The 21257-nt window shown below is 36.9% G+C and overlaps 2 protein-coding genes across 2 annotated transcripts; one reads left to right on the top strand and one right to left on the bottom strand.

Moving 5' to 3' along the window:
- Nucleotides 1–9429: 9429 nt before the first annotated feature.
- On the bottom strand, nt 9430–11075 carry LOC117618776 (acyl-CoA--sterol O-acyltransferase 1-like). The gene has a single exon (XM_034348503.1). It carries the CDS (start codon nt 10853–10855, stop codon nt 9539–9541), a length of 1317 nt encoding a protein of 438 aa, XP_034204394.1. The 5' UTR covers nt 10856–11075; the 3' UTR covers nt 9430–9538.
- Nucleotides 11076–17844: 6769 nt separating this feature from the next.
- Nucleotides 17845–19899, top strand: LOC117620296 (serine/threonine-protein kinase-like protein At3g51990). The gene has a single exon (XM_034350459.1). The coding sequence runs from the start codon at nt 18120–18122 to the stop codon at nt 19620–19622; it is 1503 nt and encodes a 500-aa protein (XP_034206350.1). The 5' UTR covers nt 17845–18119; the 3' UTR covers nt 19623–19899.
- The last annotated feature ends 1358 nt before the right edge of the window (nt 19900–21257 follow it).

Below are 21257 nucleotides of genomic sequence, written 5' to 3'. Positions count from 1 at the left end.
TTATATTAAATTAAAGTCAGAACATCTTTGAAAAAAAATACACATTGATTGCCTCGTGGTGCTCTTGCTGTGCAATATGCGCATGTTATATAATTATGGGGTATTTTTGTAGCTTATACCTCAATTTTAATTTGTCATCTTAAAAAAAATATATCACTTTAATATTTCAAATTTCATTATTTGTTATTTGACTTTAACACTATCTAATTTTTCATCAATTTCCAAGGGTATTTTAGTCTTTCTATTTTCAAAAGTATTTTAAAAAATAAAAAAATTATTATTAAAAAATATTGTATATCTTTTAAACAATTAAAATAGAAAAAATTAACTTCTCCGCAAGAGCTTCCATGCTTGCAAAAGGCTTTTTTTGAAAAAATTTAAATTTATTTTAGAATTAAGAAAGATAATGAGTAGTTGTGTTCTATAAAAATAGGATTAATTAACTGATTATTCTTATAATTTAAATTTTTTTAAATATGAAAAGTGTAAATTTACCATATTATCTTCATTTAATTAATAATTTTAATTTTTAATGTTTGCACCAAAGACATTTTTTTGTATTTTGAATGTTTCATCATTCTCTGCCTTTTGCTTTATATATATAAAAGAACAAAAAATATCATCTTCTTCTATTCCTCCATCGGCTGCTCCAACCAACCCTACCCACCTAGCTCTTTTATTTTTTTGGTACAATGTGGGCCTAATGCCCCAAAATAATAAAAACTAAACAGATACTAAGCTAGGCCTAGCAACTAGGGATGTGCAGTTGGACTGCAAATACCGAAAATCTCCGGTTTTCAACTGATATTTTCGGTTGGCAAACTGTTGACTTTTTTGGTCAACGACTGAGTCGAAATGCTACGATTGCAGATGTAGTTGCAGGATACCAAAGCCGTTGGCAACCGTAACTGACTGAGAGAGAGAGAGACAGAGAGATGATGAGAGAGAGAAAGACAGAGAGACAGAGAGAGAGAAGAGAGAGAGAGAGAGACAGAGAAATGAGACAGAGAGATGAGAGACGGAGCAGGAGACAGAGCGATGAGAGATGAGACAGAAAAGCTTGTGCGGCGTCTACACTAGGAAGAAAGCTGGGCTTTTTTTTTCTTTTTTTTTTTGTGTGGGTTTTAAATTGTAGACGTCCTTGAACTTTGCTTCGAGTTGCAATTGGTTCCCCAAACTTTTTTTTTTGTAGGCAATTACATCAGTTAACTTGACAAATAATTCCACTTGGGTCTTATCGTCCAACTCTGTCAATTTTTCCGTCAAAATAAAGGGGTAAAAGGGTCCTTCCGAGTTCTTCATCCATCACCCCAACTTCACCTTCTTCATCCATCATCGACCAACTAAACTAATCTTCTCCACTATCCATCCATCAACCTGCACAAATATTCACCAAAACAATCACACTTACAATCAATCTGATTTAAGGGTATTTGCCGCAGCTGGAACTTTACAAGAATGAAAATTTTATTTTAGGCAAAGCAGAAAGTTTTATCCTTTATTTTTCCTAAAGTCACTTCACAATTCAGTTAATGCCAAAATCCTAATTGATACTCAATTAGCTAACTTGCCGCTCTGAAAAAAAGGAAAGTTCATAAACTCAACTAAGCTTAAGCTCATTCACTTTCCTTAATTAGATAGAAATGGATTCTCCACAGCTCAATTTGCGCAAGTACCAAAAATAAAGAAACAAAATAACCTCGAGAAGCTTCATGGCATAATTGGAGATGCCGTCCGAGACCAGAGTCACCATCTCCTTTATGGATCCAGTGTCCCGTATCGATCTGCAAATCCCATCCAAATCCTCTCTCTCTCTCTCTCTCTCTCTCTCTCTCTCTCTCTCTCTCTCTCTCTCTCTCTCTCTTTCTCTGTGTGCAAATTCAAAAATTAAAAAAGAAAAAAATTGAACACGTTGCATCTTGGACGGGTGGGGTTGCGGGAGATGGGGGGGTGGGTTGCAAGTTGGGTTGGGATATGGGTTTTAAGGGGGTGGGGTGGGATAAGGAGGAGGGGAAATGGGTTGCAATAGAGAGGGAGAGACAGAGAGGGAAACTTTTGAGAGAGAGCGAGAGAGAGAGAGAGAGAGAGAGGATTTGGATTTGGATTTCTATTTTTTATTTTTAAGTTTATTCATTTATTTCTGCATTTTTTTTCTTTTTTTTATCAATTTTTAAAATTTAAAATATTTTAATTAAGATAGACGGTTTTAGCCCTCAAATTAAAGGCCAAATTGATGGAAGGACTCAATTGAAATGGATGAGAGACTTAGATGACCTAATTGTCTCAGGGACCTCTACAGTTAAAAACCTTTTTCTTTTTTTTTTTTAACACCCAGAGCAAAACGACGTCGTTTTGGGCAAGGGAAATTTTTTAAATGACCTGGCCAAAATGACATCGTTTTGGTCCAGGTCTTTTAAAAATAAAAAATCTCAGCTTCTTCTTCCTCGTGTAGCTGCCACACCAGCTTTTCTGCCACTACCAAAGAGATGAGAGACGGCCACAAACTCGTCTCTCTCTCTCTCTCTTCTTCTTCTTCTTCTTCTTCCTTCCTTCTCTTTTATGAGGCCACAAACTCCTCTCTCTCTCTCTCTCTCTCTCTCTCTCTCTCTCTCTCTCACATTTGTTTGTTCTTAACCAGCAACCGACCGTCACCGAATAGAACGACAGCAACCAAAATAGCCGGTAACCAGCTGACGGGGGTGCATTGGTGGTTCCCGTTTTCGCCATACCACAGCCTCTCGAACTGTTGTCGGTTCCATAGTTTCGATGCAATTACCGAACCGAAAACAGCCCTACTAGCAACACCTCAAGCATCAGTATCTAAGATGGTACTAATAAAGGCTGAAGTTTTTTGAAAAACATGGAGACAATGATTAAACTCATAACTTTTGGTAGCGAAGACATCAGCAACATAATACCTAGCTCCTTTTCAAAGGAGTGTAAGATAATTAGATTATAAAACTTCAAATGGACTTCCATGTGCGGTGATTAATCAAATGTTATGTGATAGGACTTATGGTGATTAATCAAATAATTCACACCATTGTAATAATTTTTATTTTAAAAAAAATTGGCAGGGTCGTGCCAATATAGTGTACCTTTCAATTTTTTGTAAGTCAAACAATATAGGTAGAATATTTTTCAGGTTGTATTTCATTCTCCAAAAGAATGTATTTATAGTACAATGATGTAACCCTAGTACGGTCAAACTAGGAACCAAGATAAAAACTTAATTACACAATATCTGTACAAAAAGAAAATAAATATAATCCTAATAAACTAGGAAATAAATATCCTAATTAAGCTAGGATCTCGCTAATACTCCCCCTCAAGTTGGAGCAAAGATGTCACGCATGCCCAACTTGTCAAGCGAGTTTAAAAAGACCGCAATAGACACAACTTTCGTAAGAACATCTGCCAATTGATACTCTGATGATATAAACGGAAAAGAAATAATTTCAGCATCTAACTTCTCTTTAACAAAATGTCGATCAACCTCCACATGCTTTGTACGATCATGCTGCACAAGGTTATGCACAATTGCAATTACAGCTTTATTATCACAACACAAATCCATGGGTTTTTGAGGTCCAAACCTAAGATCTCTCAACAATCTTCTCAACCATAGTAACTCGCACACACCTTGAGGCATCCCATGGTACTCGGCCTCGGCACTAGACCTAGACACCACTTTTTGCTTTTTACTCCTCCAAGTAACAAGATTACCACCAACAAATGTGAAATACCTAGACATAAAACGTCTATCAGTGACTGAACCAACCCAATCAGCATCCGTATACCCTTTCCACATCTGTATGACCATACTTGCAAAAAATTATCCCCTCTCCAGGAGTTACTTTCAGATACCTCAAGATGCGCATCACAGCACGCATATGATCTTCATTAAAAGAATGCATAAATTGACTCACTACACTCACTGCACTCATCTGTATTACCATACTTGCAAAACATTAACCCCTGTCCAGGAGTTACTTTCAGATACCTCAAGATGCGCATCACAGTACGCATATGATCTTCATTAAAAGAATGCATAAACTGACTCACTACAATCACTGCATATATAATATCAGGACATGTATGAGATAAATAAATCAATTTCCCCACAAGTCGTTGATAACGCTCTTTATCTGTAGAGACTTGATCAGGATACAATCCCAACTTATGATTCTGTTCACTAGGGGTATCAATTGGTTTACAATCTAACATTCCAGTCTCTGCAAGTAAATCCAAAATATATTTTCTTTGAGACAGAAAGATACCATGTTTAGATCTAACAACTTCAATCCCAAGAAAGTACTTCAAATCACTCAATGACTTCATCTCAAATTCGGAAGCCATATACTTCTGAAGATTTTTCATTTATGCCTGATCATCTCCAGTCATAATCATATCATTAACATAAATAATTAAAGCTGTCAATTTACCTTTATGATGCTTTAGAAACAAAGTATGGTCTGAGTTACTTTGCACATACCCAAATTTCTTTATAGATGCTGCAAATCTCCCAAACCACGCTATTGGAGACTGCTTCAATTCATATAAAGACTTCTGCAACTTACACACAACACCCTCCTTAAAGGTTACAGGAATACCAGGAGGGAGATCCATGTAAATCTCCTCCTTGAGGTCACCATGTAGAAATACATTTTTGACATCGAATTGTAATAAGGGCCAGTCACGGTTAGCAGCCAGGGACAATAGTACACGCACAGTATTGAGCTTTGCCACTGGAGCAAAGGTCTCCAAATAATCCACTTCATAGGTCTGAGTATAACCCCTTGCTACCAGTCTAGCCTTGTAATGGTTTATGGAACCATCAGCTTTATGCTTCAAAGTAAACACCCATCTGCATCAAACAGCTTTCTTCCCTCGTGGCAAAGGATCTAAATCTCATGTTTTATTCTTGCTCAAGGCATCCATTTCAACATTCATGGCATCCATCCATTTGGAGTTAGATAAAGGATCCTGCAGCTTAGTTGACACACATACACTAGATAATTAACACAAATATGATGCATATGACTTAGAGAAACGATGAATAGACATATAATGGATAACGGGATATTCAGACTTGGCATGTATATCAGGAGAATATTGTACTTTAGGTTTCCCACGAGTGGTTCGTAGGGGTAACTCATAAGTTGACGCAGATGGATCATTAGAAATTACCTCACTTGATTCACTATCACGAGTAGATTGGGCCACTGGCAGGGCAGATGGGGGTATTGCATCAAACTCATCCATACAAGAATCACTGTCATTATTTTTAGATACAAGCGATTGGTCACTTGCTTTAGTGTGACTGGTCGTTTTGACACCGAGAGGACCTGCTTCATCTCCATATATGGGCGACTGATCAAGTTCGAAAGGGCAATCAGTCGTTTCTTCACAGAGACCACAAGTTTCATCTTCAGACAGGAGTGACTGGTCACTTGCTTCAGTGCGACAGGTTGTTTCCTTCCCAAGAGAAGCATCTTCAAACACATCATTCTCCAATCCAAGACTCTCCAATTCACTCCTCATCTCCCCTTGAATTGGAGATTAGGGAAATACATAATAGGGCACTTCTTCATGGAAAGTCACGTCTAAAGTAACATGCACCTTCTGGGTAGGTGGATGATAGCACTTATAACCTTTCTGAGTAGACGAGTAACCAATAAAGACACATTGCATAGCACAAGGATCAAGTTTACTCCATTGATAAGAGTAGACATGAACATAGGCAACACACCCAAAAACTTTAGGGGGCAAGTTGGAGAATGAGACAAGGGAAATATGGTCACCAGACACATCATGTGGAGTCTTAAAATCAAGAACCCGGCTAGAAGTACGATTAATCAAATAGGCAACAGATAAAATAGCATGCCCCCAAAGATGATGGGGAACATACATTAACAACATAAGATAGAAGGCAACTTCAAGTAACTGACGATTCTCGCATTCAAACACACCATTCTGCTGAGGAGTAAATAAGGTTGTTGTTTGGTGAATAATACTTTGAGCACAGAAGAAAAATGCCAAAGTGTTATTCACATATTCGCCTCTGTTATCAGTTCGGAATACTTTGACTTGAGCATGAAATTAAGTAAACACCGTAGTACAGAACTCTAGAAGGATGGAAGCAACATCATGGTTATTTTTTAGCGAGAAAACCCAAATAAGTCAGGTACAATCATCAATAAATGTGACGAACCAATGAAATTCGTTCGAAGTAATGCCGGATCCCATACATCAGAATGCACTAAATCAAAAGGCTTTACAGCTTTACTTTCACTCAAAGGAAACACAGTGCGATGACTCTTGGCCAAAATACATGTCTCATACTTAAAACTGGACTCATCACAAGAGCGGAATAAAGATGGAAACAGACGCTTAAGGTAGCCAAATCACAGGTGCCCCAAGCGACGATGCCATAACCAAATTTGTTGTTTTTCTTTGACACTGCAACTTTGAACAGTATTAACGACACGATCACGAACTGGTGCAGAAGGCAATGTCAAATAATATAACCCCCACATCCATTTACCATGCCCAATCCATCTTATGAGTCTTGAGATCCTTAAAAGAGCAATGCGTAGGATAGAAACTAGCAGAAGCATTAAGTGTATCAAGTAATCGACCAACAGATAACAAGTTACAATGGATATTGGGAAATAGAAGCGCACGAGACAAGGACAGAGTAGAAGTGAGAGAGATTGTGCCATCACTAGTAATTGGAGAGGGCAAGCCATTAGCACTAGTTATGTATGAGTCACGAGTGTTACTAGACAACTCATCAAAAAATTTAGCATCATAAGTCATATGATCAGAAGCACCAATGTCAATTATCTAAGTATTGGAGCCAGTATATGGAATAGAATCAGAAACACACAAATTTATAGAGGCAGCAGCAACAATGGAGTTATCACCCATGATTGCAGCAGAAATTCAACAGATCACGGCAGAGTATACAACGAAACACAGCAGAGGCACAAATACGATAGATGCACGAAGACAGTAGACTACACAGCGGAACACAGCAAAAGCACAAATACGACAGATGTATGAAGACAAGAATGACACGAACACAGTAAAGGCACGAACACTACAACACAACACACAAACTCAGGAGGGCACACACGGCATAGGTAGAGAAAAAAATGTGGGGATAAAACACGAGTAGGCACAACACACAGTTCACCAGAAAACCTGGCTCTGATACCAAGTCAAATAATATGGGTAGAATATTCATCAGGTTGTATTTCATTCTTCAAAAGAAGGTATTTATAGTACAAGGATGTAACCCTAGTAGGGTCAAACTAGGAAACAAGATAAAAACCTAATTACATAATATTTGTACAAAAAGGAAAGAAATATAATCCTAATAAACTAGGAAATAAATATCCTAATTAAGCTAGGATCTCGCTAACAGTGTATTTGATACATAAGATGATATGATAATTTGTAAATATAATTATTTAAATTGTAGCACGTGTAATATTTTTAATACATAAACTGTCATAATTTACATGAATCGAATTCACCGCATCAATATGTCGTGTGTTGTATTTAATACACCCAATAAATTCTCTTGGTTTAGAGATTCTGGTTTGTGTTTGTCATGCGTTGAACTAATATCATGACTCAGACTTTAATATTTGTGGTCCTCAAGGGTAATATGTGTGGTCACTAATAGTCCTTGTCGTTAGGTTCTATCCAAAAATTTATTAAACTAATGACATGGAACACATGTGGGCTTCACATATCCAATGATATAACGCCATGTTGGAAGTTTCAATTATGTGAAAGCTTGAAGGACCCAAATTGGAAACTAGGTTTTCTAAGCACTCGAGTATGGAATGGCCGAGATGGCTGTGATGGGAAATGACAGAAGGTGTGGGCTTGGGAAAAAGATGGGTTTTGAGTGATGTTACTGTTCGTAGGGATGGTGTGTTTTTGTTGAGTTTGTGAAGAAAGCTAGCCATTTTGGGGCAGAGAGAGAGGTATTGAAATCGATGAACAACCTTGGAGTTTGCTTATGTCGAAAAGGGTTTCATTTCGAAGAGGAGAATGGCGATGGAGGGGGTGAACAAGGGGTGCTGGGTTTGTTGGGCTGGGATTTTTTAAGTTGATTTTTAAAACATTTATGCTATTTTTATCATTTTATATAATTTTTTTTAGGAATTGGTTGGTTAATAGTTGGGTCCCACAGTAAATATGTCAGCATTTAACGATTGACCACACAGTCGTAAGTTTAATGTAAGGATGAAATTGGACGATATTGCAAACGTAAGGGTGTAAATTGATAAAATTGATACCCTGGGGTCCATATTGACAACTACCCTAAACCTACAAGGTGTCTTTTGTCGTTAGCACAAAAACTTATTTTTATGATCTTATGATGGTTTTGTTGAATTTGTTATATTCAATTTTCTCTTGGCTTACCATTGTTGTCTTCATTATTTTAAAATATTTTGGGCCTTGCCAAGTTGGATGAATACTAAAGATAGTAAATGAAATTAAAATTGATCGTTGAACTATGTTGATGTTAAAGTAAAAACAAACTGGACGTATAAAAAAAAAAAAAAAAAAAATTAAATGAGAACGTATAATTTTGTTATCCTTGATCAACTAATGACATCAGGGTCATAACCTATAATTTTCATCTCCTTAACATAAAGGTTGGATTTTTCTCTATGGTACGAGAGAACTAGGTGACTAGAACAGTATGTGAGGGTGGCCGAAACCGTGAGGGAGAGAGAGCCGAGAGTGTCATGAGTGTGTGTGTGTGTGTGTGTGTGTGAGAGAGAGAGACAGAGAGAGACAGAGAGAGAGAGAGAGAGAGAGAGGGATTCGGCTAGGGTTTCGAGTGTGAGTTTAAAATTACCTCATATGTGTTGTATAGCCATGTATTTATAAACTCCTTGTTTGGCTAAGGTTTGAGCAATAATCCTTATTTAATTAGGATTATTCTTGCCCAAAAAAATTATAGAAATTAATCAAAGAGATTTGCTGGAGATTGATTCCTTGATTTAGGGAGATATTCTTATCTTAAATCAAAGATAATTCCTTATGTTTATCACTTGGTGAACTAATATTATGACTCAGACTTGCATGACTATATATGCTAATACATTATTCCAAATATTGCTTTCCAAGGCAAATGAACATTGTTTTCTACAATTTGTATATTCAAAGAGCTCAACAAGTTTGACTTGACCCAAAATTTTGGGTTTAGGCTATCCCAATTCGTCTGTTTTATATTTAATGGGTGTTAGTTGGATTGGCTCAGGTTTTTGATGCGCTCTTAAGTGGTCATAAATTCAAATTTCCATGGTACTCGTGTGTGTGAATTTTCCCTCTCCTCTTTCTAACTTTGACGCCAAAAAAAAAAAATATATATATATATATATATATAAAAATTCAAAATGAGAAAAGAAAAACTGTATCTAAAATCATTTTACAACAAATATGTGTGTAAGAATGGCAAGTGTCAAACTGTCATCTATTTCAGTCGGGTCCCGTTAGCCTGCTAAGCCTACCTGACCCGAGAGACAAATGGGCTAATGAGATCCCTGAAAAGTTTACCTAATGCAGCATACTCCTCAAACGCTTTGACATGAGCCCCAAACCGAAAGAACTGCGGAAGAAACAGCCAAAAGCAGGTCCCCATCACAAATCCAACGGTCAACAATCCAGCGACCAACCTCGGCAACCGCCACCTGCCGGCCGACCACGCCTTCTTCAAAGCAATCTCAACCGTCAAACAAATCCCATGCAGTAGAAAAAAGCACGTGACCCCCCACGTGGGCCGCATCCTCCCCATGTGATAAAACACGATTTCGTGCATAAAAGCTGATACCACAAACGTTGCGAGCACTGCGGGCAGCGGTGCCCACTTGCGATCAACAACGCGTCGGGAGATGTCGAGGGTGGGCTCATAAACGGTGGGTCGTAGGATGCTGGTGACCATGAGGTTCCATCGTCTGCCCCAGAAGTCTTGGAGTGAGGTGGAGAGGTAGGGCTCGTTGAACTGTGGCTCCAGCTCGATGGCTAGGAGGGCTCGAGCCAGGGTTGCAGCGACGGCTAGGATGAGTTCGAGGAGCAAGTATATGTGCAAAGAATAGAGAAGCAACAGGGCCTTTGGATGGATTTGGTCACTGTAATCATAGGCACGCAACAAAATGCCAAACAGCAGACCCTTTGTTACATTATTTAGAGGGACTCTATGGCCTTGTTTTGGCTTTTGGGGAATTGGGTTTTCTTTGTTTTGGCCATTTTTATGTGATTTTGGTGGAGATGGATGTGGGTTTTGTTTGAATTGGCCATCAATATGTGATTTTTGGGGACCATTTTGGTGATTTGCAGGTGGGTTTTCTTTGTGGTGTTGTTGGCTATTTTCATTTTGGGTATTTTTGTGTGATTTTGCTGGAGAGGAGTTTTCTTTGAATTGGTTGTTTTGATTTGTTAGAGATGGGATTGAATCATTTTGGGTGTTTTTGTGTTCGTCTAATGAATTTGGGGGTGGGTTGTTTTGTTTGATCTTGATGGGAAGGCAAGCAACAGCCACAAACCTACCAAGAGAGATTGATGGGTCAGAAGACAGAGGTCCTTTACCAAAAGCCAAGAGGAAGAGCTTGAAGTTGGCAAGCCAAGAAATGAAAAACGATGTAACACCCACAAGATGTATGGAGGAGAGAAAGAGAGGAAGGTAGAGAAAGAGACACACAATTGGAAGCAAACAAAGGAGTCTTGTGCAACCTTTGGGAAGTAATTTTGCAGTGGCATAGCAGTAACATAGACAAAGATAAACTGAGAGCCATACCTTGAAAAAGTTGCTCATCTCGCCCTCCATTTGCTCTTTTTTTTTTCTTTCTGATCTTGTGTTCTTGATGAAAAATTCGTAACGAGGGTGTTTTGACTTAACAAATATAGGTTTTGCGAAAGATTAAATAGAAAAAAAATCTCAAGATCTTCTGCTAATATTATTAATATGACAGCAACTCTGCCCCAATGAGGGCGAAGGAGGTCTATATTGAACCCTTTTTTTATTTTCTTCCATTAATATGAAATGAATATGCAGTATCCCATGTGAATAAGGCGTTCGATAAAATACGAAGAAACACTTTATAAGCTTTAGCACGCCATGTGCAAAAGTTTCTAGCTCCACTACAAGTCAACGATTATGGCCTCCACCCATCATAATTAGAGATCACTGATCAGCAATAGGTGGCATAATGCAGAAGAGTCAGCCAGCTATGGTCATTGACCTCAACCATAGCGATCAAGGCGATGGCCATGGTTTTATTTTTTTTATTTTTTTATTTTTTCTATTTTTTTAATTAGTGTGTAAGGGTTTAGACTTCAAAGAAAACTCCTCTCCATTGAATAAAACCCTAGGTATTACACAAAGTATACATGTACATACATAAGATCATGCATATCAAGAACTCTATTTTCTTGTTTTCTTCTGAAAAGTTCATTCAATCTTTGAGAGTCATGATATTGTTGAAGCATATCACGAGAATATGTACTTAATTGATAATTACCAATATCTAATGGCGGAAATGGATGTGCTAAATAATTACCTGAGTATCAAATGAATTTGGACTGGTAATGTTGCAACATATTCAAGTTTTGATCGAAACTCCTAAAATACTCAGATAATGAATTTCACTCATATACCAAGAAGACATGGGTAAAGCCTATCCCAATATACAAATAGAGTCATCTTCAAGTGATTTTTTTTGTAGATATGATATTTGAAATCACTTGTAGTGGTATCAAAAAATTACCAATATAAAAATAAGACTACATAAGCGCAACTCTTTCAACATGGGTGAAACTAGGTTTATGGCTACAATTAGACATGGGCACAGTCCAGTTTGGCCCAGTTCTCAAGCAAAACCGAAACTGGGTACTATTCATATGGTCCAGTCCAGTTCGGGTTTTAACTAAAATGCCAAAGAAAACCAGACCAACTCGGACCGATATAGGTCCAATTCAGTTATGGTTTTTCACGATTTGGACCGGTTCTTTAGCCTAACTAATATTTTTACAAAAAATAATGGAGCAAATCGAAGAATTCGTACAAGAAAAATCAGATCTGAACCTTAAAAAATACCCAAAAAAAACTAAAGAAGAAGAAGAATGGATAGGCTCCTAAAATAATTAAATATTAAATATTAATTAAAATGGGTAGGCTCCTAAAAGAAATTAAAATACAAGGTGTTGGGCTTGAGGTATAATTGATAGGTGTAGGCCCAATTCTTTGGGCTTCAAGCTCGAAGTGGAAGGTTGAGGTAAAATAAGGCCTAATGTACATATAAAAATTAAAAATGAATTATATTCAAGTCGATCCGGTTTTTAGAGGCATGGAATCGGAATCGGAACCGTTCCAAACCAGTTCGGCTCGGTTTTTTGACAAATTGTTGACTTTTTAGTCAACTCAATTTTTTCTCAGTTTTTTCCAGTGTTGTTCGGCTCGAGTTTCTGGTTTGCCAGTTTGAATGCCCACCCCTAGCTACAATGGGTTGTAGCCTAGGGAGGTTTTTGGGGATTTTTTTTTAAAAAAACAAAAACAAAACAAACATATATATTTGACCTGTTTTAAATATAACCAATTATATATTAAGCTATTAAAGTCCAAAAAAGTCTAATTTTTTTTATGAAAAATACACATTCAAATATGTACAGTTTCAATTATGTTGTTGAACATATTTTTATTTTTATAATATGAGTTTTTAGTTGCATTTAATATATATTTTTAGTACAAGCGATTGGGGGAGGGGGTTTTACATAAATATTTATTGGGTGCCTAGGGGTTTCGAACCTCTACCTGCATGAGTGGAGGTGGAATAGCTCAATCCATTGAGCTATACCCTACTGACATATGTATTTGTTTTATGCTAAAGCTTATTGGATATTAGCATTTAGCCTTGCACTAGAACAATATCGCGTATAAAATTTTTTATTGGAAATTAGTCAATAGAATTATAGTTTATATGATTTATTGTATACTTTTATTTCTAGAAAGACTATAGAAATGGTAAGTACCAAAAAATTATTATTAAATTTTTAAACTAATAATTTTAGCTAATTCACTTGTTGAAAAATTCATGGTCCATCCTTGTCTTTAAAATAAAATCCAAGCATGAAAACTGAGAAACCCATTACCTATAAGGATCAAGAGCGGCAAAAACCCATTTGATGACCAAATTGGCAAAACCTCTTTTGAGGCAACGTTCATGAAATATTTCAGGATTTGCATAAATAGGGATGGCAACGGGTCGGGTAGGAGCCGGGTATAACAATATCATCCCCTTCTCCGCTCTCCATCCCCGTCCTCGTCTGAGGACTATCCCCCATACCCGCCAGAATCCCCTTTCTTTTCTTTTCTTTTTTGGCATAAAATCAAATTAATACAAAGCAGAGACTATCCCCCATACCCGCCCAGAATCCCCCTTCTTCTTCTTTCTTTTTTTTTTGGCATAAAATCAAATTAATACAAAGTAGGTGGACAAGATTCTCCTGAGAACAAATCTCCACTGAAGGCCTCTATATGAATTTGAGACTTTCAGCTTAATCAATATTCTCTTTGCACATAAAGATGTCATTTGCCAAGCACATATTTATTATATAGAGAAAAACGATTACGGTGGACATGTAATCAAGACTTGAGACTAGAGATACAGAGAAGATTAGGAAGAATTACGAGTAGAGAGAGAGAGAGAGAGAGAGAGAGAGAGGTGTGGCTGGAGACCAGAGAAGATTAGGAAGAATTAGGAGAGGGATGTTAACTTAGGGTTAAACATAAATATATTATAATTATTTATTTAAATATAAACATATATATATATATTTGAGTCGAGTTCGAGACGGGGTTGCCAATACCATCCCTGCCCCATACCTGTCGGAGATTTTTCAATTTCGAGGATCCCTGTACCCGATATCTGTTTTGCCCTAAAATCTTTCTCCACTAGGGTCGGGGACTCGACGTAGACCCGGCGCCCCCCCACCCAGGATTTTTGCCTTCCCTATGAATAAAATAAAAAGAAAATAGATGAATCATACCCAAAAATATATATGAGATATAAGGGTAAGACCAAAAGGGATAATGAAGAAATCGTTTTCTCAAATTTCGAAATTGGTTTAGTGAAGAAAATATGTACTTGGCAACTGCTAAAGAGAGAACGTGGAAGAAACTGATAAGAACTGCTTTCGGTAATTTCTCACGCTTAATGTATTAAATCATTGCACGTTAGCATTTAATTATTTTAAGGTCACTTTTGGAGTTTTTGAATGTTTCACTTTTAAGACATTATGTGTTTATATATATATATATAAATATATTATATGATTTAATAATAATATATTAAATACGTTTCATCACATTTATTGACGTGGCAGTTTATGTGGATATGCTATATCATGTAGTATATAATTGTGTAGTAAAATATTTTCATATGTTCTATGTATATTGGATGATACACTAGCCAGTTGATTAATGGAGGAGCCATGTAGGGACTAGAGGGGTCCAGGCCTTTTCTCAACTCCTCTCTCTCTCTCATCAGATATGAACCTCGTCTTCTCCTAGCCCCGATTCACACCCAAAAAAAATCCTAAATTTCTTCTTCTTCTTCTTTCTCCTCCTCTTAGGGTTACAGTTACCCAACAATCCCTTCTTCTTCTTCTTCTTCAATCATCATATATGAACCTTGTCTTCTCCTAGCCCCCCGATTCACACAAAAAAAATCCCTAAATTCCATCTTCTTCTTTCTCCTCCTCCTAGGGTTACAGCTACCCAACAATCCCATCTTACAATCAAATGCGAGTTCAATGGCAATGAAGCAAGACAAACTGGAAATCGAGAAGCAATTTTGCTGCCACCACATAGGAATTTATCATAAGCTCTGCACCAATTGATTCCTAAAAAATGTTGTAAATTTTAGACAACCTGAAAAATGGAGATTATAAAGATTAGTCTAAACACAAATTATACCCGCAAGTGCACAAGGTTAATCGTAATATAGTATGGCAAATACTAGGTCATTCCCACGAGGATTGATTTCAACTACCAATTAGTCTAACCTAATTTACTTCACAAAATAGTTTAACTACTCTAATTATATAGACAAGAAATTAAACACGTAGCATACTCACATAAACACGAAATGGATTTTTGAAAGAATGATTTAATTAACAACGAAATTAAAAGACAAAACAAGTAGAAAGTCACGAAACACAAGATGAGAAATTCAAATTGATAAAAGCACTAGGACAATGAATTCATCACTAGTAATCCGATCTAGCCTCTTATTCACCTGCCTATTTACTAACCATTTGATGTCGCCGCTTAATTTTCTTTTTTCATGAATTACCTATGATATTTAGGCTAACTCGTATATTCCTACACGCAATTCGCCTATGGTGTTTAGGTCAAATATCAACAAATAGAGACTTATTAAGATCAGTGAAAACCTCGAATAAGCATGTAAACCCTAGGAGTATGGTATTTACCCTAGACGAATTACAAATCCTAATCACAAGAAGCAAGCCTCAAATTAAGTATGGTATTTACTCTCATTTGCATCCGATTAACTCAATTAAAAGTCTAGATGGTGATCAAGCATCAAGATAATCAACCAAGTTATTAAGCACAGTGATTAAGAATCCAACATCAAACGGCAATCAATAGATAGGTAAAATAAGAAAACTAAATTATCATTCTAGGGCTACATCATGCCCTAGTAAAAGAAAATTAGTTACACATAATCATAGAATTCGACATAAGCAAAAACATAAGGAAGAAACAATAAAACTTAGCCAATAGCGGTACTCTTCTGGTGTCTCCAATTTCTCCTAGTCTTTTCATGTCCCCCAAGGGAGTTGTTTCTCATTCTTAAATAAAACACCCCACGTCTATTCCTACCCTAGCTGGGCTTTTAGAGCAGCCCAAGAATAAATAAAAATCTAATTAAAACATTAATCCAAAGTGGGTAAGAACTCATCTTCCTACTTGGACTGGGATAACACGTCAGTTACTTTGCATTCACGTTTGGGGTTGTTCTTCCTCCAAGAAAATTCGGCAAAAATATGTAAATTGTAGATTTTTGTCTTATCTTTCCAGCCATATATCACACGCCTTGATGAAAAATTAGGAAAGTCTTCAAATAGTCATTCTTCCCCAGCAGCACAGTTTTGACGGGATTGCACCTTATGTTGACTTAACTTCAAAGACTACTCTCATTGGCTGCTCCGAAAATTCTAGAAAAATTCCACAATCATCGTCAAGGTCTAAACTTTCATCTCCAACTGGTCTTGTACTAAAAATCCACCAAAAAGTCGTATTTCCATTAAAAACAATTTACTTGATCTGGAAAGCTAAAAAATGAGAAAATAAAGTAATAAGTCATTTTTAAATCAAATTCTTCTTCAAAAACTAAGTATAAAGAGTACATAAATTGTGGACTTATCAAAAAATAAGCCATGCCTCTGCCCTATCTTAAAGGGGTGGGTGGGTGGAGGATGAACGGGTGAGTAGTAGCAGGTGGGGTGGGTCTGTGGTGGCCTGTTTGTTTTATAAATGTTTTTAATTTCTAAATTTTTATTATTATTTTTAATTATTATTTATCCTAATATAAAATGACCAAAAAGGATATGTTGAATTGTGAAACAAATGTAATTTTAATAAGTACACCATACTCACCATATTCAACCATAATCAAACGTAAGTGAAAAATATATACATTTTTCAAAAGGTAAAAAACATATCTATTCGGAATTTGATGAAGCCAATTGATTTTGAAATATGAATCCAGATTTAAGCAACATACCACTCAATTGCAATAACATAATGAAATGTATATATAGAATTCAGCAAACCTTGGCTGCATTGGGGAACTTGAATACTTTGGCAGCAGCATTCTGGCTGAAACCTCCACTACAACTTCCACCAAGTCCCAGAACATCTTTTCCCGACGAGGACAACTTTTGAAAAGGAAATGCTTGACAAGTTTCTTCAGCTTCCAAAATAGATAAGCATGAGTCATGAGTGGATGCCCCTGGACCTCGCGGACTATTTATTCGGGTGGCAACGAAACCTTGGTGTGAATCAGAAATTAGATGAGTTGGTGGCAAGTCTGCATCGCTCCCAGTTGATTGTGCATCAATTGGGTTGAGCTTTCCCTGTAAGGATGCTTAGAGGGGGGAGCCACCAATGCTTCAGAGTGTATTAGGGTATATTAGGAGTATTTTGAGTAATTAAATAAGATATACTTAGTTAATTTTACATTTTGATTTAAATATTAATTTATATACTCAATTAATTTTAGACTTCGTTTAGCTACACTCTAATGGAATTGATCAAAACATTAAACTTTGTAATCCTTTTGTTTAAGGTCTATAACAATTTGCCTTTGGTCATTGTATTTTAAGAATGAGCAAAAATAATTTTAAAGTTACAAATTATTACATCATTGATCCGGCTTTTCGTCCAACTATTTTAAGTTAATCGTCATTTTTTTACAAGCCAATGAGTAACTTGTATGGACTCCATTTTCCCCTCTCACTGTATTCCTTTTTTTTTTTGGTCGAATCCCTCTCACTCTATTATATTCATAAGGTTAAGATTTTCTCCATATCTCAATCGTTAATTATTGTTCTGATAGTCAATTTAATTGAAATAGAATAAGATGGGAATAGTCAATAAGAGTATAAGTTGACCTTTATAACTTATATAAAAATACATATTCGGTGTATATATTGGTGTGTTCATAATGTGATGTGTACGTATCTTCTTGGATTCCAATTACAATTTACAATGGTGGGCTCCCAAAACAAATAACCCAGAAAAGAAACCCCTCTCTATCTCTCTCTCTCCCTTTTTTTCTCTCTCTAGGCATATCCCTTATATACGGTACAGACACCGCACAAACGGTTGTAGAAGACGACACCAAGAAAACCCAACTTCAACCAATTTTGATAGCACTTCGTTTTTATGATCACATCATATATATATATATATATATTATCAAAAACCACCACAACAAACTCTCTTTCAATCCAGAACTCCAAAACTCCAAAACCCAAAAGCAAAATTGAAGCCTTGATTAGATTATATGGGGTACCTTTCTTGCAAAGCTGAATCAGCCATCTCCGTCTCCAATTCCCAAACCTCGTCACCTAAAACCACCACCACCACCACCACCAACCCAGAAAAACCCATCAAGATCCAACACTTTGACTACAGTGATATTGAGGCTGCCACCAATGGCTTCTCCGACCAAAAGCTTTTAGGCAAAGGTAGCCATGGCTATGTCTACAAAGCTGTACTCCGTGGCCGTCTTGTTGCTGTTAAGAGACCCTCCAGAGCTCACAGCCAAACTCTCCGACCCACCTCATGTTCTGCCCCAGAGACCACCAACGAGGTCGACAACGAGATCGAGATCTTGTCCAAGATTCAGAGCCCAAGGTTGGTCAATCTTTTGGGATTTTCAAATGATTCAAAGGACAGGCTTTTGGTGGTGGAGTTCATGAGCAACGGTACGCTCTATGATGTTTTGCATTCTAGTGCTAGGCCTCCCAATTGGGGTCGTAGAATTAGATTAGCTTTGCAAACTGCTAAGGCCATTGACACTTTGCATTCATCAAACCCGCCTGTAATTCATAGAGATATTAAGTCTGCTAATGTTTTAATTGATCGTAGTTACAATGCGCGGCTGGGTGATTTTGGGCTGGCTTTAAGGTACTGCCATTTTGATGACTATAGACTCCGGTCAACCCCGCCGGCGGGGACTATTGGGTACTTGGACCCTTGCTATGTGACCCCTGACAATTTGAGTACTAAAACTGATGTTTTTAGCTTTGGGATTTTGTTGTTGGAGATTCTAAGTGGTAGGAAAGCCATTGATGTTGCGTATTCTCCACCTTGTATTGTCGATTGGGCGATTCCACTTATAAAGAGAGGGAAGCTGATAACTGTTTATGATCCAAGAATTGAACCTCCTAAAGACCCTATTGTGAGGAAGCAGTTGGCTGTCATTGCAGCCAAGTGTGTGAGGTCTTGTAGGGAGCGTAGGCCGTCGATGAAAGAGGTGGTCGTTTGGCTTACTGGGTTGAGTAAGTTGGTCCCCCTGCATTCATGGAATGGTTTTAATAATCCATGTACAATGGTAGAGACAATGGGACAACCAGTTGAATCAAGGAATGCCCATTTCCGTTCAAAGCTAGAGGGTGTTGGTGAAGAGAATTTGGAAGCCTTGGATGCTAAATTGACTAGGCAAGCCCTGAGGAATTCCCGCAGAGTTTACTCTGATTTGGGGTTTAGTAGCAACCTGATGGAGCTTATGGCAGGTACTGATGGAGAGTCTGAATTTCGGGGTAATGCAGATGGAGATGAGCCCAATTTAAAATCAGGGAATCGGGTTTCTAGATTTAGCAGTGAAAGATATGTTGGTAGAAGGAGTGCTCAATCAACTCCTGGTCATGGGAAAGAAGTCCCTGATTTGATCCGAAATCCTTCATTTGGGAAAAGATCATTTATATGTTCAAGGAGAGATGATGCAATGCCTCATGTGAGTGGTAGTTCCCATCCAGCTGGTGGTATACTGCTGGCTGCATAAATATTATTTGAAGTGAATAGAATGGATTGGAGGCCATGTAAGCTTTCTTGCTTGCAAATTTTACATTGGTGTAGATTTGTTGGTATCTCATTTATTCTGGCTTTTATTGCCTGACCTCTTGTGTATTCATTAATTTGTTCATGAGCTGTTAATTACATGACAGTAAAGGGCACATTTCTGATGTTCCAATTTGAAGTTGTTGATCGTTTTTGTTTTTCATCTTTTTAAGTTGTTTAATGATGATCTATGATACAAATGCCTCTTACTAAGTACTTAATGATGATTGCATTCCCACCAGTAGGATACTGAATTGGTTTTATACTTCAAAGTTCATATTTGCCACCTTAAACACATACAGTAATACTTCTTCTTTTCCTTGCATTTCTGCATTTTTTACACCAGAAATTTCAAGTGGAACACAACACATAAGTTCTATCACCACAATTTCAGAGATCATTAGAATTTGCCAAGTAAACAGTATTTTTGAAATAGAATGAAAGATAATAAACTAGGACAAGATTTTAGCATAATGAATTCGAAGATTTCTTGTAGCCGGTTGCATAGGGCGTCAAAGTTTGTACTTTCTTGTTTATGCTGCACAGAAGAACTTGCAATCTGTTTTATGTACTTCTGAGAAATGTCTCCTACATTCTCATATGTCAAGATGTTTCGGAGAGTCTCCTGTTCGACAAGCAAAAGCTGTAGCAGCATATTTGAGAGGCTTCTGCCAAACAGCTTCTTGTGGTTGATTGTAGATTTTGGAAGATATGATCATCTATATATTTACATGGAGTCTGCTTCTTGGTTCTGTAATGAAATGAAGAATACTTAGCAAATCCTTCCTCAGGAAATGGAGGTTGGCTTTTTAACTCAAAATTTTGTGTGTTTTTAACAAAAAATATTTAATACAAGCACTCTCTAAAATAAAGTATAAAGAAAAAGGGACAAAAATAGAGGTTGGCTTGGATGAAATGTACATATTCTTGTAACATAAGCCATGATGAACCAATAAAAAATTTAAGAAATATATGAAGTTGAAAGCTTGTGTTATATAATGGACATCTTTAACAACCAATCTTGCAGTTTTAAAATTTCCATCATTCCATTGATTTGTTCCACACATCATTGCAATCTCAAACTAACTAAATCATTAACATTTCCAATCACTAGTTTCCTGACTTTTCTTAATCTTTGACCTAAAGTAAACACCCAAACCATGATGAAGTTGGAATTTTTATTTATACAAATACGTATCACATCAAAACGTGTTTATATTCATTAAATCGAACGTATTTATATCCGTTAAAGTTCACTCTTCTAATAAGAGATCATATTTTCATGGAGTAAGTTACCTCTGCTTATATTCATGATCATGTATTGAAACAGCTTATTAGTCAATTAGTGGCTTCTAGATGGGTTTGAAATTAGGTCGACAATGCAAAATTATCTTTTATTAGGAATATATTGGAAGTTTGAACTTAGATCATCACTTTGAATTCTTGTTTGACTCTCTCTTACAATATCGCACTGTTGCTTTGTTTCTCCATCATGAAAATGGACTCGATTGGTCAGGTAAATCTCATCTGTGATCTTTAACCACAAAGCATCTTTTCTTTTCACTTTTCCTCCCCTTCG

Source organism: Prunus dulcis, chromosome 2, assembly GCF_902201215.1.
Source record: "Prunus dulcis chromosome 2, ALMONDv2, whole genome shotgun sequence".
NCBI lineage: Eukaryota > Viridiplantae > Streptophyta > Magnoliopsida > Rosales > Rosaceae > Prunus > Prunus dulcis.
The sequence above is the reverse complement of the archived record's forward strand: the minus strand, read 5'-3'. Positions and strand labels throughout refer to the sequence as shown.

Coding starts and splice junctions, on each gene's coding strand:
- LOC117618776 (XM_034348503.1), bottom strand. CDS start 10,855: ATGGAGGGCGAGATGAGCAACTTTTTCAAGGTATGGCTCTCAGTTTAT.
- LOC117620296 (XM_034350459.1), top strand. CDS start 18,120: ATGGGGTACCTTTCTTGCAAAGCTGAATCAGCCATCTCCGTCTCCAAT.